This window comes from Homalodisca vitripennis, chromosome 3 (genome assembly GCF_021130785.1).
Source record: "Homalodisca vitripennis isolate AUS2020 chromosome 3, UT_GWSS_2.1, whole genome shotgun sequence".
NCBI lineage: Eukaryota > Metazoa > Arthropoda > Insecta > Hemiptera > Cicadellidae > Homalodisca > Homalodisca vitripennis.
The window spans coordinates 111,113,658-111,131,215 of record NC_060209.1 but is presented as its reverse complement, the minus strand read 5'-3'; the positions used below and the strand labels follow the sequence as shown (position 1 = coordinate 111,131,215).

Genomic DNA, 17,558 nt, shown 5'->3' with positions numbered 1-17,558 from the left:
CAATTTAAGTTATTAACAGAATAAATTAATTCAGAATAAAAAGCGTGGGGTGCATTTTATTACTTTTCATAAGTCTCCTCTCAAAGATAATTACCGATAGAATGATTGTAATATATCAAGCACCCCACGCTTTTTACTCTGAATTAATTTATTCTGTTAATAACTTAAATTTTATTATAATTTTATTTTGAGGTGATTGACTATGAATGATTGTTTTGCCTTCTACTACCATAATATAAACTCTTTGTAATTAAAAATTATTTGCTATTTTTTAGTTTAGTTAGCTATAAAAGCTTGTTTTTTTTTAGTTTTATAAAACAGTAGAACTCATGTACTGCAGTATTATAAACAACAATAATTATCAGCTTGCAATCCTATAATTAAAATTCACAGTGAAATCTTGGCTATAATTTACCATTTATTAATTTATAGTAGTAATAACTTCTTTTCCCCCTAATATAAACTCGACTATCCTTTTTATATAATGGCACCAACAAACTTTCCCTGCGGTGAGTGTGGTATTGGAGTCAATTACGCTGGTATAAAGTGCACAGGTCACTGCCTACTGTGGTACTATGCTGCATGTGTCAATATACCTGAGAGAAAACTTACAAAAATGACCAAGTCAGATGTTAAATTATGGACTTGTACTAAATGCACAACAGTTAAGACTCTTGATAACCCCTCTGTAGAGGAAGATGCTCCTTCACCAAAGAAAACCAGTCAGATACCAGAGCTTGAGGAGGTGAAATCAAAATTAAAAGAACACGAAACGTAAGAACGTGACCTGGAAACATCATTGACTTTAGCTGCAGAGGCTGGAAATGCTCTGTTGCTGGAAAATTACCAACTTAAGCAAGACTACCAGAACATACAATCCCATAACTCTATCCTAAAAGCAAACCTGGCTAGTATGGAAGCTAAATTGGAAGATCTGCTAGCTAATGAGGAAAAGTATATCAATAAAATCGAGGCTCTCCAGGTAAAACTGCAGGACACTCTTCTACAACTGGAAAAAAGTAAACTGCAACAAGTAGAACTACAAAACATCTTTGAAGAACACGATCAAACTCAAGGCCACCTTATTTTACAGTACTCAGAAAAGATAAGCATTTTGGAGAAATCCCTTTTAAAACTGAACGATGAAAAACATCATCTACAAGAAATAGCTAATGAGACCCCAACACCAAAATGCTATGACACTTCGGAAACTCAAACAATCGATGGATATCTTACTACTACTTTGACCACACCACTCCTCTTGGAAGTAGCACAGCTAAGAAAGAGGCAAGAAGAAATGGAACACACAGTAAGGGAACTAGCTGATAAGCTCAAAAACAATCCCAACCCGGAACAGCATAAGATTAAAATGGTCCCTTGCCCTGTCTGCAGTAAAACAAATAAAGACTTCACAAACTGGATTGACTGGGGGAATCAGTGAAACCCCGAAAGAAAAACTGTCTACAACAACGCTGACAGAGGAATCCAGCCATCCGACACTGACAGAGGAATCCAGCCATCCGACACTGACAGAGGATTCCAGCCATCCAACAACTTCTCAGGCAATTGGATTAACTGGGGGAATCAGCCAAACCCCGACAGAAAAACTGATTGAAACACCGCCAGAGAAAACTAGCCCCATTACTGGTTCTTATTTAAAAGTGAAGAGGTGCCCACCAGTGACATCCCAAAAGCTAGGAGAAAATGAAACTTATGAACAGTTTTTCGTTAGAAATATCTACAGCCATCAAACCAAACATCCCTCTCTTTTTTTAGACAACACTCACACCAAGAAGAAAATAAACCAGACCAGGCACAATCCCCGAATTTTTCTGTACTCCAACCTACTAAAAAAACAGTACAAAACGACTTCATAATTTACCATCAAAATGTAAGAGGACTATCTAAGAAAGTAGATAGGCTTAACCACATTTTAAATACTGATAACCCAACCATTTTAATAATAACTGAACATGGATTAAATACTAACAACCTGTTACTAACAAAATTTGATGGTTATTCATTGGTTACAAAGTTTTGTCGGGAAGATCACAAATTAGGTGGAGTGGCCATTTACATCAAAGATACAGCAAACATTGAGGCAGAAGAGATTAACATATCAGAACACTGTCTAGAACTTGTATGTGAAGCTGCATTAGCAAAATTTATTATTAAATCACACACAATATATGTGCTTGGAATCTACCGACCACCAGGAGGGCAAGCAAGATTGGCAATGAACACCATCTCTTCTGTTCTCTCATCCATTCAAGCTGAAAATAAATCCCTAGTCTTAATGGGTGATGTTAACTTTGACAGACTTACTGAAAATACTGACAACACACTGTTTGAAGAGGATTTACTGACTTACGGAATCCGACGTCTTCCACTGCCGGCAACTCGAATAACTCACAACTCAAGATCATCCATTGACTGTATATGTACAAACCTATCAGAGGATAAAGTAAGCTTTTCAATTACTGAAACAGGAATATCTGACCATTTAGGACAATCATGTAGCTTCCATCTAGGATTAAAACGTACTCATGAAAATAGAAGCTCATTCAAAAGAATCTACAGTAGGAGAAACCTTGAAAACTTGAAAGCTACACTTGCATTAGAAAACTGGGATTCCGTTCACAATGCCCTTGATGCAGAAGAAGCCTTCAAATCATTTCAAGCCATAATGGCTAGAACACTGGATCATGCTTGCCCAAAGAAAAGAACTAGAACAAAACGTAAATCTAAGCTTAAGATCTACTATGATGAAGAAGTTATGATGATGAAAGATGACTTCCTTAGAGCACACTATAAGTATGAAATGACGGGGAATGAAAGCGACAGGATAACAATGATTTCAAAAAAGAAAGCGTATGACATTAAACTTAGAACCCTTAAACGCAACAGTGCCGCTGAACATATAGCTCAATCAAACAACAAGTCCAAAGCTCTTTGGGAGATTATCAATTCAGAAAAACAAAACAAACTATCATGCAGTTCTTTATCGAGTTTAGAAATAGATGGCAAGATAGAAAACAATCCATATCTTATAGCTGAACATCTAAACCTCTACTTCTCACAGATTGCAGACACAACACTTGAAAAATCCTGTAACGAGATTCAAAACAATAACATACTCCCCCTAACCGGAAATGCCTTCACCTTATATCAAGGTGAACCACTAAATCTAACTCCTACTGAATCCAGTGAAGTACTAAGAGTTATTCAGTCACTGAAATTCAAACTCTCTTGTGGTGTTGATGAAATTCCATCGAAAGTAGTAAAACACTGTGCAACACATTTAGCAGCCCCACTTGTAAGCATAATAAATAAATCATTTAATCTTGGCCAATTTCCATCTGGTTTGAAACTCTCCAAAATTTACCCTAAACACAAAAAAGGCTCCACAACCAAAGCAGAAAACTATCGCCCAATTTCACTGATCTCCACCTTTTCAAAGATCATAGAGAAGATTGCACTTTCAAGAATGCTGGCCCACCTTGAACACTATGACCTAATAACAAAAAGTCAGCACAGCTTCCTCAGAGGAAAATCTACAATCAGTGCCATCACAAGCCTTACTGAATACGTCATCGACCAACTTGAAGACAATAATTATGTATCAGCAGTCCTATTAGACTACAGTAAGGCTTTTGACTGCTTGGGGCATGAGCTGATTCTTAAGAAACTGTCCGCACTAGGAATTCAAGGCAGAGCAAATGACTGGGTGGCTAGCTATCTCGAGGGACGCAAGCATATTGTTGAAGTAAAGAAAACTGCAAATGGACAAAGCTGTACTTACAGATCCAAAACAGCTCCAGTGAATAGAGGAGTCCCACAGGGCTCAGTATTGGGTCCATTTTTGTTTGTACTTTTTACTAATTATTTTTCACATTATATCAACACTGACAATGTAAAAACTATTATGTATGCAGATGATACAACCCTTCTTATAAAAAATGACTCCACACTGGGCCTGCATGCAGACATTGTCACATCAACAAACAAAACTCTGCAGTACTGCCTGAAAAATGACCTGGCAATTAACCCAACAAAGACCACCCAAATTAATTTTAGCAGAAGACAAGATCAAGTGCCTAACGTCCAAAACATCACAATAGAAAAACAATCAAAACTATTAGGCATAGTGATTGATGGTGATCTTACCTGGACTGATCATATTAACAGTTTGACCAAAAAGCTTGGATCTGGAATCTACGCAGTAAGAAGAATTAAGTGGATAGGAGGACTGCAAGCGGCAAAGACAACTTACCATGCTGTTTTTGAATCCCATATAAGGTATGGTATATCAGTAAGGGGAGGAACATCTGCCCATAATCTTAGCAAGATCTTACTCCTCCAAAAAAAGGCAATAAGGACACTGGCAGATCTGGGACCACTTGAAAGCTGCAGAGAAGCTTTTAAGACTTTAAAACTCATGATTGTCATAGCACTGTACATCTACTCTGTAGTTGTCCAGACAGTTGAAATGGAGTTACCAAGAGCTAAGGATACTCACTCCCACAACACCCGGAGAGCAACTGACTACCTCCTTCCTGGACACCATACTACACGGTACAGCAGGAAACCATCCTACATGGGAAGAAAAATCTTCAACACCCTACCTCTCAACCTGAAAAATCTTGGGAGGGAATGAGATGAAGAAAAGCCTTCAAGACTGGCTCATGGAAAGACCCTTTTACACCATGACAGAATTTTTTTGACTCTGTAAACAGTACATTGTAAAGCAAGAGACCTGGATTTTAATTCATTGTAAATTTTGACGCCATTACACTTCTTTATGCTGATGTAAATAAAGAACTTTTGACTATTGACTAGTTTTTAAAACTATTATTTATTATGTTTTATTTATTTGAGTAGATTTAAGTATTATTACAATAGATATGACTGGAAACTAGTATATATTTATACTATATCACTAGAATTACGCTGAAAAATAATGTTATTTTGACAAAGCCTATTGTAATCATTGGAGTACTTAATGGCCAATAAAACTTCTGATTTCTGATAATTAAATTTAGAATAAAAATAATGTGGAATTTACGTAGTTGATGAAGTTTCATGAATGACAATTGGTGAAAATCTTGTGTAATGTGCTCATAACGTCTGAGATTAAAAATAAACCTTATACAGTAGGTCTAAGCACACTGGAGTCTATCCGATTGCTCAACGGTCAAGTCAATCATCACGATATCACAGTAGTCAAAGAGTGGTAGTGTAAGAGTCTTAAGTAGTAGTATAAGATATGAGTATCACCTTAACATAGAATGGCAGGTACAAGGCAAACCGCTTCAAACCATGGATGCCAGGGAAGACGTTATCGTAACTTGATCAGTCCACTTAAGATTTGTGTTCATAGTGAGTCCGAGATTTTTGTTTATTTTGGTAATTTTTTTCACAACTGTTAAGTTTAAGTTTTGGTGCGGTATCAAGATTAATTTAGTTTATTATTTGAGTTACCAACAATCATTGCTTGTTTTTTTATTTTATTTAGTTTCAGTCCTTGTTGTATTGCCCAAAAGTAAATGGCTTCAATATACGAAAGTGGGTAGTTTGTTTGATAAACAGTGAACGTATATTTGCAAATCATCTGCATAAAGGTGAAAATTTGAATGTGTTATAATTGAAGTGACGTTTATATAACATGAGAATAAGAGAGGCTCAAGTACAGAGCCTTATGGAACCCCCATAACAGGTTTCTAGTCAGAAATTTATTCCCCTCCTTCACACATTGCTGATATCCAATAAGGTAAGACTCGACCCAACTAACACAACCATCGGAGAAACAATACTTCTTTAATTTGATAAGGAAGAGGGGATGGTAAACGCAGATCTTGGAGAAGTCAAATAATATCAACATTTTCACCAGTCTCTTGTCCATTGCCAATCAGATATCATCAGTAATCTTCAAGAAGGCTGTAGTGGTACTGTGATTAGATCTGAATCCAGCTTGAACTTTGGTCAACTTTAGTATTGTAATTATAAAGATAAGAAGAAAATTATTGGTGGACTACTCTTTCTAGACATTTTGAGAGACATGAGAGAATGCTTATTGGGGAAGTGACCTGGTTCCAGTTACAAACTAAAATAAAACCAGTCCGATAGCATTTGGAAGACTAGAATGAAGTTCAAATCATTCCTGATGTACAAATGGAGCCACGTGTTAAATTCCTGGGCCTGACTATAGATGTGAACACCACATAGATACTCTTGAAAAAATCTGAATACTATAATATAAATAAACTAATAAAAATCTCTCAGCACCACTGGCACAGCTAGATTGGCTTATTCCAAAGTTTTTGCTAAAATATGAAACCAGCTTTCTCACTAACGGACAAGGAGTTTCAGTAAAAATGTCATATAAAATTTAATTACAATTAATAGGCTTTTATAGTTTAAACCACTACAAATAAGTTAACAATACTAGAGTATTGGCTGAAACTTTCCTTTAATGGACCTTTTATGTTTAAACAATTTGTTAAATTGACATTAATATTATTAAAGTTCATTTAAACACAAAACAATTTATTTGTATATATTAATAAACTCTGCACACAGTTAGAACATCAAACCAATCACATCTCTCCATAAAATTATTAATAACAATCTTTTAAATCTTTCACACAATTCCTGCAAAAGTTCTCTGTTCCTGATTTGGAGAGTCAAGGTAAAGAAATTAAAATCAGGCAGGGCTTTACTACAAATATTAAACACTCTATCTAAGCACAATGTAGTTATGGTGGGAAGAGGTTGATTAAATGTGAATGTTGAGTTTAGTGCCAGTTCATCTTCTTTTTAGTTTAGTGTCTGGAATCTGATGCCATCACAGACTTGACTCCTGGCATCTACAGTCATGTTCATCTGAAGACATCAAAAAAATTCTGTGGCAAAGAAGCTTAAAACGTACATCGTTTCAACATCAGAGACACTTAATCTACAAAATATAGGGTAATCTAAGTGAAGAGGTATTTTCATTGTCTCACAGATGCACAATTTGAGTGCATAAAGATATTTGGACACAATCTCTATGTAAAGTGGAGCAATAGAGTTTTCTACACATATCGTAGCTATGGTGGGAAGAGTTAAATTAATTTGAATCTTGAATTTTGCTGAAGTTTAAAAAATTTTAAAATTAATTCACTAAGAACCTATGGCAAATACAAGAGTTAAAAACGTAATACTGCAACAAAATGTCAAGAAAATTAGTATTTTTGGTGTAATTTCACAACCATCAAAGGTAAAGCCAAACTTTAAATACAAACTATTTTAGTTTGTATAGAGCTATTGATAGGTGTAATGAAAGCCATACCTTGCTATTTATATTTTTTAGGACTGACAATGAGTCTGAATTATCCTAAATTTGAACAATTTAATAACAATTGGAAACAAAGGGACAGCTGTAATATATTTTTAGAATGAGTACTTCTTTGGTAACTTTGGATACAAATATGTATTTCCTAAAATTTTTAAACAAAATAACAGTAAAAAAAAACTATGAAACCATACACTTTAAAATTTTAGATCACTCTGTAAACATGAATCGAAAAAATTAAAACTTTTTCAAAATGATCAATGATCTTTAAAATGAGGTATGGCTTGACCTACTTTTACATTTGAAAGTCTTTAAAAATTTACCCTTACCACCCAAAAGTTCCATTTTGGGGTTAACAATTATGAATTGTTTGGGGTCAAAATATGGGAATTTTCGTTAAAATGAAGAAGGTAGGTTTCTTGGTCCCGCTTGTATACACTGCAGACAGGGATAGTCTCTCTCATCCTGTATAACTACTACGGTAACCTTTTAGATTACTGTCTTAAAGTGTTTAATCTAAATCCATTTACTTACACAATCCAAAAACACTTTACTGCAGCACTACAAAGAGCATTCCAATAATCCTATTTATAAATTCAAGTAGGGAAATAAACCTGAACTGCTGTTTATTGTGATTTATAAGAAAGTAGACAAAAAATATTACAAGGTTCCTTGCATCATATTAGAAGTCTTGGAAATCTAACAAAAAACATTGGATCTACATTTATTTATATGTTGGTTTTATCAAAATAGCAAAAAGTATAAATGGCATCTCTGTTAATTATATATAGTAATGCCTAGCATACTTCGATATTAATTTAAAAATCTATAAAATTAAAAGACTCATCAATTATATTATGTTTGTAATAAGTGAGTTTATCAATAAATTCATTTAACAATATTCATTGTATTGTAAACTTATTATTTATTAGTTTTAAATAATAAAACAGCATCAATGGCAGAAGATACAATACATCATTATGAAATTGTTTGTTTACGTTAAATGTTTTTTTTATGGTCACTTAAAAAACCAATTGACACCTCCAAAATGTCTATAGTTCACTTAACTCAGATTGAATACTGTGGTTAAAAGCATAATTTGATGTGAAAATTTCAGTAGTTAATGTAAATTTTATTGAAGTTAGCAAAATTTACGTATTATCATTGCCTGTCAATTTAGCGTCACTGTCACCACAGTAAGGCATTTATGCACTTCATTTGTACCAATAGGTGTACAATAAAATAACATTAACTTTATAAGTAATGTCAATTTCTACATTATTAAAAAAGATTACCATTTTAATTATGTCTGAGATATTGTAATATATTAATAGTATGAACAGTATTTTGAAGTAATATTTAATTTACTTTACAATGCTATTTGTTGTAAAATAAAAACAATAACGTACTCCACCCAATTATATTTAACAATTGTATAAAATTATCAAACTACCAACTGACACCGAATTAGTGGCAAACAGCAACAAGCTGTTAATTAAACAAATATCAGAGGCTTTGTTTACGGTAAGAAGAAGTCGTGATTTGTAATATGGTTGGGTGAGACCAGAATGCACCAAGAGACGGGGGGGAAAGAAACAAGCGACGTGGGAACAGCGTGGCTCTCCATGATCATATGGTAGCTGATGTTCTGACCACGTCACTTTCCCTGCGACACTCATGATCCAACAGTCATCTGTGTCAACACATAGAGTCAGTCTTCTGCATAACCCGGTTGATAGCGATCCCAAGTGTGTAGCTGGAGTATCTGTTATCACGTGGCCTGTATTCACAATCTGCACAAAACAAGAAATTTCTCAAAGTTTACTCACTCTCCAGGTGACAGCTGCTACAATGGACCGTTTGAGCCCACCCTGTATGAGCAGCTCGCCTGTGTCCTGGGAATGGATAGCTCGGTGCCACAGCAGTGGACGACAGTCACTGCGCTTGCACCATCGAGCTCCACACTGTGCCACATCCAGCATCCAACAGTCACCTAGCTCACATATAAAATGGTTAGAAAGTCCAGTGAAGATTTTTAAAATAACCATAAAACCTAAATAGTAAGGTTTTTGCCCTGAAATCTGGTCTCTCTCCCTCTACCTTACAGAATAAATAACATAACAAATGAGAACACAAACTAGTTAAAGGAAATGTCATAACAAAGCACTGTAGTACGCCAGAATCAGAAACTATAATAAAAGAATTGTGTCCTGCCTCTACTAACTATAACAAATACTAGACATGCACTACAACACAAGGACACCCTAAATATTTAAACAATAAATTAAAAACAGTAAATCCTTAATTTTCAAATTACACATTTACATTAACTTTTAATTTATATTAATAACAAGACAGGATTTTTTCACAGCAGCTTGAAGACAAGGAGTTAGTATACAGTGTAATAGTGTATCTGTGTTTGTTAATGTACAAGGGTAATTCGGAAAGTAAGGTCCGATTCACGTTAACCAGACAAACAGTAAACGAGCAGCGAAATGCGCATGCGGCCTGACTCCCGACATGCATTGCGCGCAGAACGTCGCCATTTACAGTAAAATCGTTGTAGTCTGCTGTTGTCTGTGCCTTTTTAAAATGTTTAAAACTATTGAACGTCCCGCCGACTGTGAAATACGGTCTGTGATACGGTTTTTGACAGCAAGGAACGTTTCAGCAGGGAATATTCATCGACAGATAAATGAAGTGTACGGTCCAAATGCAATGAATGACATCAAAGTGCAGAAGTGGGTGAGAGCTTTTAAAGATGGACGGGAAAATGTCCATGACGAACCACGATCTGGTCAGCCGTCAGTGATCACCAAAGATTTGGTGAAAGCCGTCGATGAAAGAATTTGTGAAGATCGGCGATTCACTGTTTCTTCATTAGCAATAGAATTTCCAAACGTGAGTAGAACCACATTGTTTAAAATTGTTTCTGAAATTTTAGATTTTCGCAAATTGTTCTCACGTTGGGTTCCCAGGCTGCTTACTTAGGAACACAAAAAAAGAAGAATGGGTATTGCTCTTGAATTTTTGATCCAATATCATCAGGAAGGTGATAAACTTTTAGACCACATTGTGATGAGACATGGGTTTCCCACATAACCCCAGAAACGAAACGCCAGTCGATGGAGTGGCGTCACTCGACGTCCACCGGCCGACTTCTATGACACCGGCATTCAAAAACTTGTAGATCATTATGACAAGTGTTTAAACAAAAGTGGAAATTATGTATAAAAATAGTGATTGATGTCAGGAATCAAATAAAACAAGTTTTTTGAAAAAATCTGTTGTGGTTTTTTTTTAAATAAAAAAATGGACCTTACTTTCTGAATTACCCTCATTTATAATGACAAATGTCCAAAATACTTTCTTCCTTCTCAATTTACTATCCTTTACCAATAAAATATTCTCAAAAAAGAATTGATATTAGTACTCAACAACATGATAAGATCAATAAAAGCAATTTACCATATTAATATTTTAAATATAAATGACTATTAATGTTGATACTGAAAAAAGAATAAAAATGAAATTGTGGTGGTTTATGGAAGTAATTCATGCAAAAAATTGGAGACTATTGTAACAAAGAATTTTTTTATTAATTTAAATAAATTACTTTACTTCCTATGATCATGTAATAAGACATGAATACATGATTATTATAAAATGTTTTAAACATGTTATAAAAATATTCCACAAATACAATTTTGGAGATATTTGTATCTTAGCGGAAGTAGGAAATAATGTTCCCCCAAAAGTACGTGATATAAATAACTCTAAACCTTGGTTTAAAAGATAACTGAGGAAAATAAGTGTTATAAATAAAAATATTAATGTGAGCTCAGTATTGTACAATGTCAATTTATAGCCACAAGGAAGCCGCTCAGAATTTTATTGGTATAAAATTAGCATATCTTACAATTGTCTTTTTGCTTGTAATGAATTATTGACTGATTTGTGGTTCTTTCTCATGCTGAAACGGAGAAAAGCTGGAAATTCCTCTTTTCACTGGCCTTCCAACTTTATAAAATATTAAGGCCTGATCTTTGTCTGATCTCACAGTTAACCTGCAAAACAGCTCATACGTCCCTGGATAACTGGGAGTTGAGTATAAGACCAACTAAATCTGGCACAAAACCCAAAATGGGACTATGGCTTAAAACTACATACAAACACAATTAATTCAATACATAATAAATACAATTTAATCCATGAAATTAGGCATATCAGAAAAGTACAAGGAGTGTTGAAAAATTTGTTTCGCTGATAATCATAGTAGTGTATTAAATAAATGTATTATAAAAGTTAAAACTGTTTATTGTTTTACATACCTTTTAAAATAGGTAGATAACAGGTAATGTTACATTAAGAACAGAGAAAAGAAAATATATAAATAACACCCTCCTGAAAGCGGAAGAAGACCTCACTAACAACAATACAAAAGATTTCTATAGAAGAATAAGATTCTTACAAAAAGGTTTTAAACCAAAACCCCAGGGTGTTAAAGATGAAAGAGGAAGAATAATACATGAACCTAGAGAAGTACTCAAGGTCTGGGAAAACTATTTCAAAGATCTTTTAAATTCGGAAGAACAAGCAATATCAGAAACAGAAGAAGAGCAAGAGAAAGCGGAAACAGAAGAACAACAAGAAAGACCACCAGGTTATGACAAACAGATATCAGAACCTACATTAGAAGAAGTAAAGGATGTGCTAAAAAGCTTAAAACAGGGAAAAGCACCAGGAGATGATGCAATACCAATAGAGTTAATAAGATATGGAAGTGACTCACTTTTAGAATACCTCCACAAAATGATAATAAAAATATGGAGAACGGAATTAACCCCGAAAGAATGGAAAGAGGCAGTTATTGTACCTATTCACAAAAAAGGCGACAAACTGGACTGTAAAAACTATAGAGGTATATCTCTACTGAACACAACCTACAAAATATTATCCAAGCTAATATTGAATAGACTCAAAGAGTATGCGGATAGAAACATTGAAGATCATCAAGCAGGCTTCATGAAAGAAAGATCTACAATAGACCAGATATTTATAATGAAAGAGCTAACTTCTAAATACTATGAATACAATAAGGATCTGTATATAATATTTATAGACTTTAAAAAAGCATACAATAGTATCTCTAGAAGTAGTCTATGGAACATTTTGAAAAGGTTTAGTATCCCAAATAAACTGATAAGTCTAGCAAGACTCTGTGTAAGCAGCTCCAAAGGAAAAGTACAAGTGGGAAAGGAGTACACAAACTTGTTTAATATAAATACAGGAGTGAGACAAGGTGATGGAATATCACCAATTCTATTCAACTTTGCTCTGGAAGAAGCACTAAAAAAGATAAAGGGGATGCCTGAAGGAGTAAAATTAGGAGATAAGTTCAATATCCTGGCATTTGCAGATGATGTAGCCATTCTAGCTGAGAGAAAGAGGGACTTAAACAGACTAGTAGAAGCCTTTTTAGTTGAGGCTGCAAAAGTAGGATTACAAGTAAACGAAGACAAGACGCACTACATGAAAATAAGCAGAAGAATGGAACAGGAAGGAGAAAAGCTAGAAGTACTCAACCATGATTTCAAGGCTACAAAGGAATTTAAGTATTTAGGAGTGACGATAACACATGACAATAGAGAAGAAGTTGATGTCCAATGTAGATTAGCAGCAGCAGATAGAACATACTGGAGCCTTGCAAAACTTCTCAAAAGCAAACTATTAATGAGGAAAGTTAAATTAAGAATTTACAAAACCATGATCTTACCAGTTTTGATGTACGGGTCAGAAGTATAGGCACTGACAAAGAAATCCCAAAAAAAGTTAATAACCTTTGAAAACAAAATACTAAGAAGAATGTTTGGACCAGTTCAAGAAGGAGACATATGGCGGATCAGGAAGAACAGAGAATTAAGAGAAATATACCAAGATCCCGATGTGATTGCACTGATCAGGAGTAAAAGAATGAGATGGATGGGCCATGTTGCCCATAGGGGAGAAGATAGAATGATAAAGAAGGTGTGGCGAGGGGAACCAGAGGGAGTGAGGCCATTGGGCAGACCTAGGATGCGATGGAGAGATCAGGTGGAGAAGGATTTAAGAACGATTGGTGCTACACTGGAAGTGGCTCAAGATAGAGGAAGTTGGAGAGACATTGTTGGCAAGGTCAAAAACCATCTGGGTTTCGAGTGGCCACAGGAGTAAGAGTAAGAGTAAGTAAGATAACAGGTAAACATCAACAATCAGATTTAATTACAGGACATGAATAGTTTTTAGTACAAACAATTAGAAAAGAACTATTGTATATTACATGTACACTTTACCGATGGGAATTCAAGAAATGTATCTTTAAATTTAATGACTAAGAAGATTTTGCTTCTGTTCTTGGTTGAAAGATTGTTCCCTGTGAAGTTACACAAGACTGTAGATTATTCAATTATATAAATTAAGGAGAAAGGAAATTATAAGAGAAAGCACTGAAATATAATTTATTCAGTTATTAAAAAAAACTCATAACAATTTTTACCAAAACATTGGTTCTTTGGTGTGATTTCAACTACCTAATCTGATACAGTAAGCAATGAACTTACTGAGAACTGCATTGTACTGGCTGAGACCACCATACAAGACAGCCTTATCAGGGGATATGAAGGTGAGAGTGTGCCATGTACGACCCTCAGGCACACCACACTCACTCTTGGAAGCATCAGTCAAACTGAAACAAATATTTTTAAATTCAATATATTTAAACAAAACACTACTCATGAATAGTTCAATCTGAAGGCCTGATTTTTGTCAGACCATTGTGTTCCAGTGTACAATAATCTGAATTAAGACCTGATCTTTGTTGTTTCTAAATAGATTTTCACCCTTTTAGTGTAAGTGTAAAAGAGTTGTTTCATTTGTCATCGTCATAACCATAAAAAAAAGATAAAATTATAAAAAATTAGGGAGGTCAATCAAAACCTTTTTTCAAATTTCTGGTTTCCCCCCGGTTTTCCTGATCAAAAATTTGTGATTCTCTAGTTCATTTTCAAACCAAAATAAACAACTGTAATAATGTATTTAACCCTTATGTGAGTGTCACGGTGACGGTTTTTTATCACCAGCTGCAGGAAATACCACGAAGCTTCAGTGGCCTAGCAAATTTTGTTGCTGGTGATATATATGAGAAATTCAGTGACGATTCATCTCTACCACCAATTTTATGCTCCTTTGTTTACTTATCTGTGTCTTTCAATGTGCTGGCATAACTTCATGTATACCTAATAATTTTTCTTTCTGTGAAGTTTAAAAATATAATGTATCCAATTCAGAAAAATTTAAGAGACAAACATATATATATATATATATATATATATATATATATATATATATATATATATATATATATATATATATAATGTTACTATCTAACCCGGCAATGCTTCACTATGGCTTGGTTATTATATGATTAACATTATGTACAAAATGTGCATTATTATGTATTATAATATATTCAAGTACAATACATAATAAGTAAGTAATATACAAAATTCTTTATTTCTCACATATATATGAATTACCTATAGCTTCACCCATAATTTCGTAGGCTTTGCATGTGTGTGAGCACTTCTGGTTAGAATGAGATTCAAGACTCAAGATGTCTTTATATTAGTCATTAAGAAACATAAAAAGTTACAATAGACTTCATCAAACTATTGGGCAATAGTAAGTAAAAAATAATAATTTTAGAACTAGACACTTATTTTTAAGTTCAGGAATGTTGCAAAAGACTAACTTATATAAATAGAAAGTGGTCATAAGGAAATTATTTAAGTAATAATGAGAGCATTGTTTGGTAAATTAAATAAAATCAAAAACACAAATTGAACAAGAAACACAAAGAAAATATACAATTAAAACCCAATAAAAATGTAACAATATAAATATTTAAAATATGTAAATCAGGTGGTTAAAACTTAAAATCTTAAAACTTAAAACTTGACAAGATAAAATTAAAAACTTAAGGAACTAATATCACAGACCAAATATTCATTCACAGAGTAAAATGCCTTTTCTTTAAGCCATTTGTTTACAACTTTTTTAAACCTATTTATATTTACAATCCATCATACTTTTTGGTAATATATTAAATAGTTTTATTTTCATATAGATATGACTACCTTTTGTTTTTTCAAGCCTGGTCCTAGACAGCTCTAACATGTACTTTTTTCTAATTTTATAAGTGTGTATGGTTTCTCTAATGGTATAATTTTTTAGATTTGCTTTTACATCCAGTAAGCAATAATATTATACAAACAGGGCAATGCCATGATATTCAAGTACCTAAAAGCTTGCAGGCAAGATTCCCTTTCATAAAGATTTTTTTATAATTCTTATTGTTTTTTTGCCAGACAAACACTCTACTTGAATGGCAACTATTTCCCCATAAAGTAATTCCATAGACTAAGTGGGAGTGGAAAAAGGCATAGTAGGAGATTAGTACCATTTCTTCAGTGATGCAGAGTTTCAATTTACGCAGTAGAAAAATTACTTTTGCTAATTTATTAGAAAGACTTTTATATATGGCTTTCCTAGCGTAGTCTATTGTCTAAGAAGATTCCTAGTAGTTTAACAGGCTTAAAACATTTGTAATTAACGTTGTCCATTTAAAAATTATATTTTACATTTTGCTATTGTTTACAAGCCTGTTAGCCTGAAACCATTCAGCTGCTATCTTCATTTCATTTTCTCATTGTTTTATTAAACCATTAAGTGTACTATGGTGATTTAGAAGAATAGTATCAACAGCAAACAACCTGACATTTAAGGTAAATTGAAAGCAAAATCATTAACTGTAACAATAAATAAAAAAGGATCTAAAACCGAGCATTGTGGCACACCGATTTGAATGGTTTTTATAAGAGACGAATTAGAACCCTGAACAACTGAGGTTATGGTTTGATATCACGGTCACATTCATTCCTTGACTGAACTAATATTGTCACCAGTCTGCAAACAGCCAGGCGGTTGATTTGCCCACACACGTCAGTTTTTTTTTGTCAGATTAGCATTGGTTGGAAGACAGTTGAAGGAAATTCCATCAGTTTTCTTATCAACTAACTATTTGTGTGACTTCCTAGCACACACGATGATCAGTGAGACAGTTTGATCTGTTTACAATTAATCAAACAAAAAATGCAAAGACCAGAATAGATTACAGCAGCCATAACTTTTTGATAGATGTTCTTGATTATGACAACAAGGAAAATTCAATATTGGCAATGAGAATATAACTCACTTACTTATCTATTTAATTGAAGGCACATATCCTCAATCTTTAAAAATAGTAAAAGTGGTTCCTATCTACAAGAAGGGTGATAAAACAAATCCTTCCAGTTATCGTCCCATATCTTTAATTAATACAAATTTTTAGCAAAATATTTGAATACTGTATTAAAAACCAATAGCAAACCTTTTTCATGCTAAATGGTCTCTTATGTAAAGAACAGTTTGGGTTTTTACCAGGACTGAATACAACAAAGATATAGAAACTCTAGTTGGTAATGTTATTCATCATTTTTAATATAAAACAACATCATCTGCAACCTTAATTGGTTTGTCTAAAGCCTTCAAAAGTATACCTGAAGAGTTACTTATAAGTAAACCTTATTGCTATGGTGTACAAGGTAGTGAGTTAAATTTGTTGGTATCTTATTTGAAAAATAGAAAACAAATCACTTTTTAAAATCTATGCAATTTAACAACCAATAGGAACAAGCAATTCTTCACAAACTAAACTGAGACAACTGGTTAGCCGACTTTAATCGTTAAATTTAAATGCGCTGTCCAAGCACTTTGTAAGCAATTTGGCAACATTATTGCAGACCCATGCATTGTTGATCTTTATTCACAGTTTTGCAGATCACATTGTGTAAAATACAATGTTTGGAATTAATCTACTCTTGATTAAAGGAGCTATCAAATCATTTCTTTGATTTTATGTTAAAATTATTTCTTTATTTCATGTTCTTAGTCTAGCTAATAAACACAATCTAACCATAAATCTAATCATAAACAATCACAATCTAACATAAACTCAATAAAACAGCTTAGTAAAATTTTAAACTAGTGCACTGAAAACTAACAATAGGAGTACTGAACATTTACGGATTGAACCACCAGAAGTAAATCTGTAATTTTACTCTGACAGTCAAGGAAGCTATATTTCTAC

At 33.6% G+C, this 17,558-nt stretch overlaps 1 protein-coding gene across 3 annotated transcripts in view; it reads right to left on the bottom strand.

The window, feature by feature from the left end:
* LOC124357304 (kelch domain-containing protein 1-like) overlaps positions 1–17,558 on the bottom strand; it is a 97,366-nt gene that overhangs the window by 25,597 nt on the left and 54,211 nt on the right. For 2 of the 3 annotated variants that reach the window (XM_046808966.1, XM_046808968.1), the window contains 2 exons: positions 13,933–14,057; positions 8,857–9,026 (listed from right to left, as the gene is read on the bottom strand). In XM_046808966.1, the coding sequence (XP_046664922.1) occupies positions 8,857–9,026; positions 13,933–14,057 (295 nt within the window). Of the gene's footprint in view, positions 1–8,856; positions 9,027–9,162; positions 9,327–13,932; positions 14,058–17,558 lie in introns of all 3 variants that reach the window. The other variant, XM_046808967.1, reaches the window with a different exon arrangement.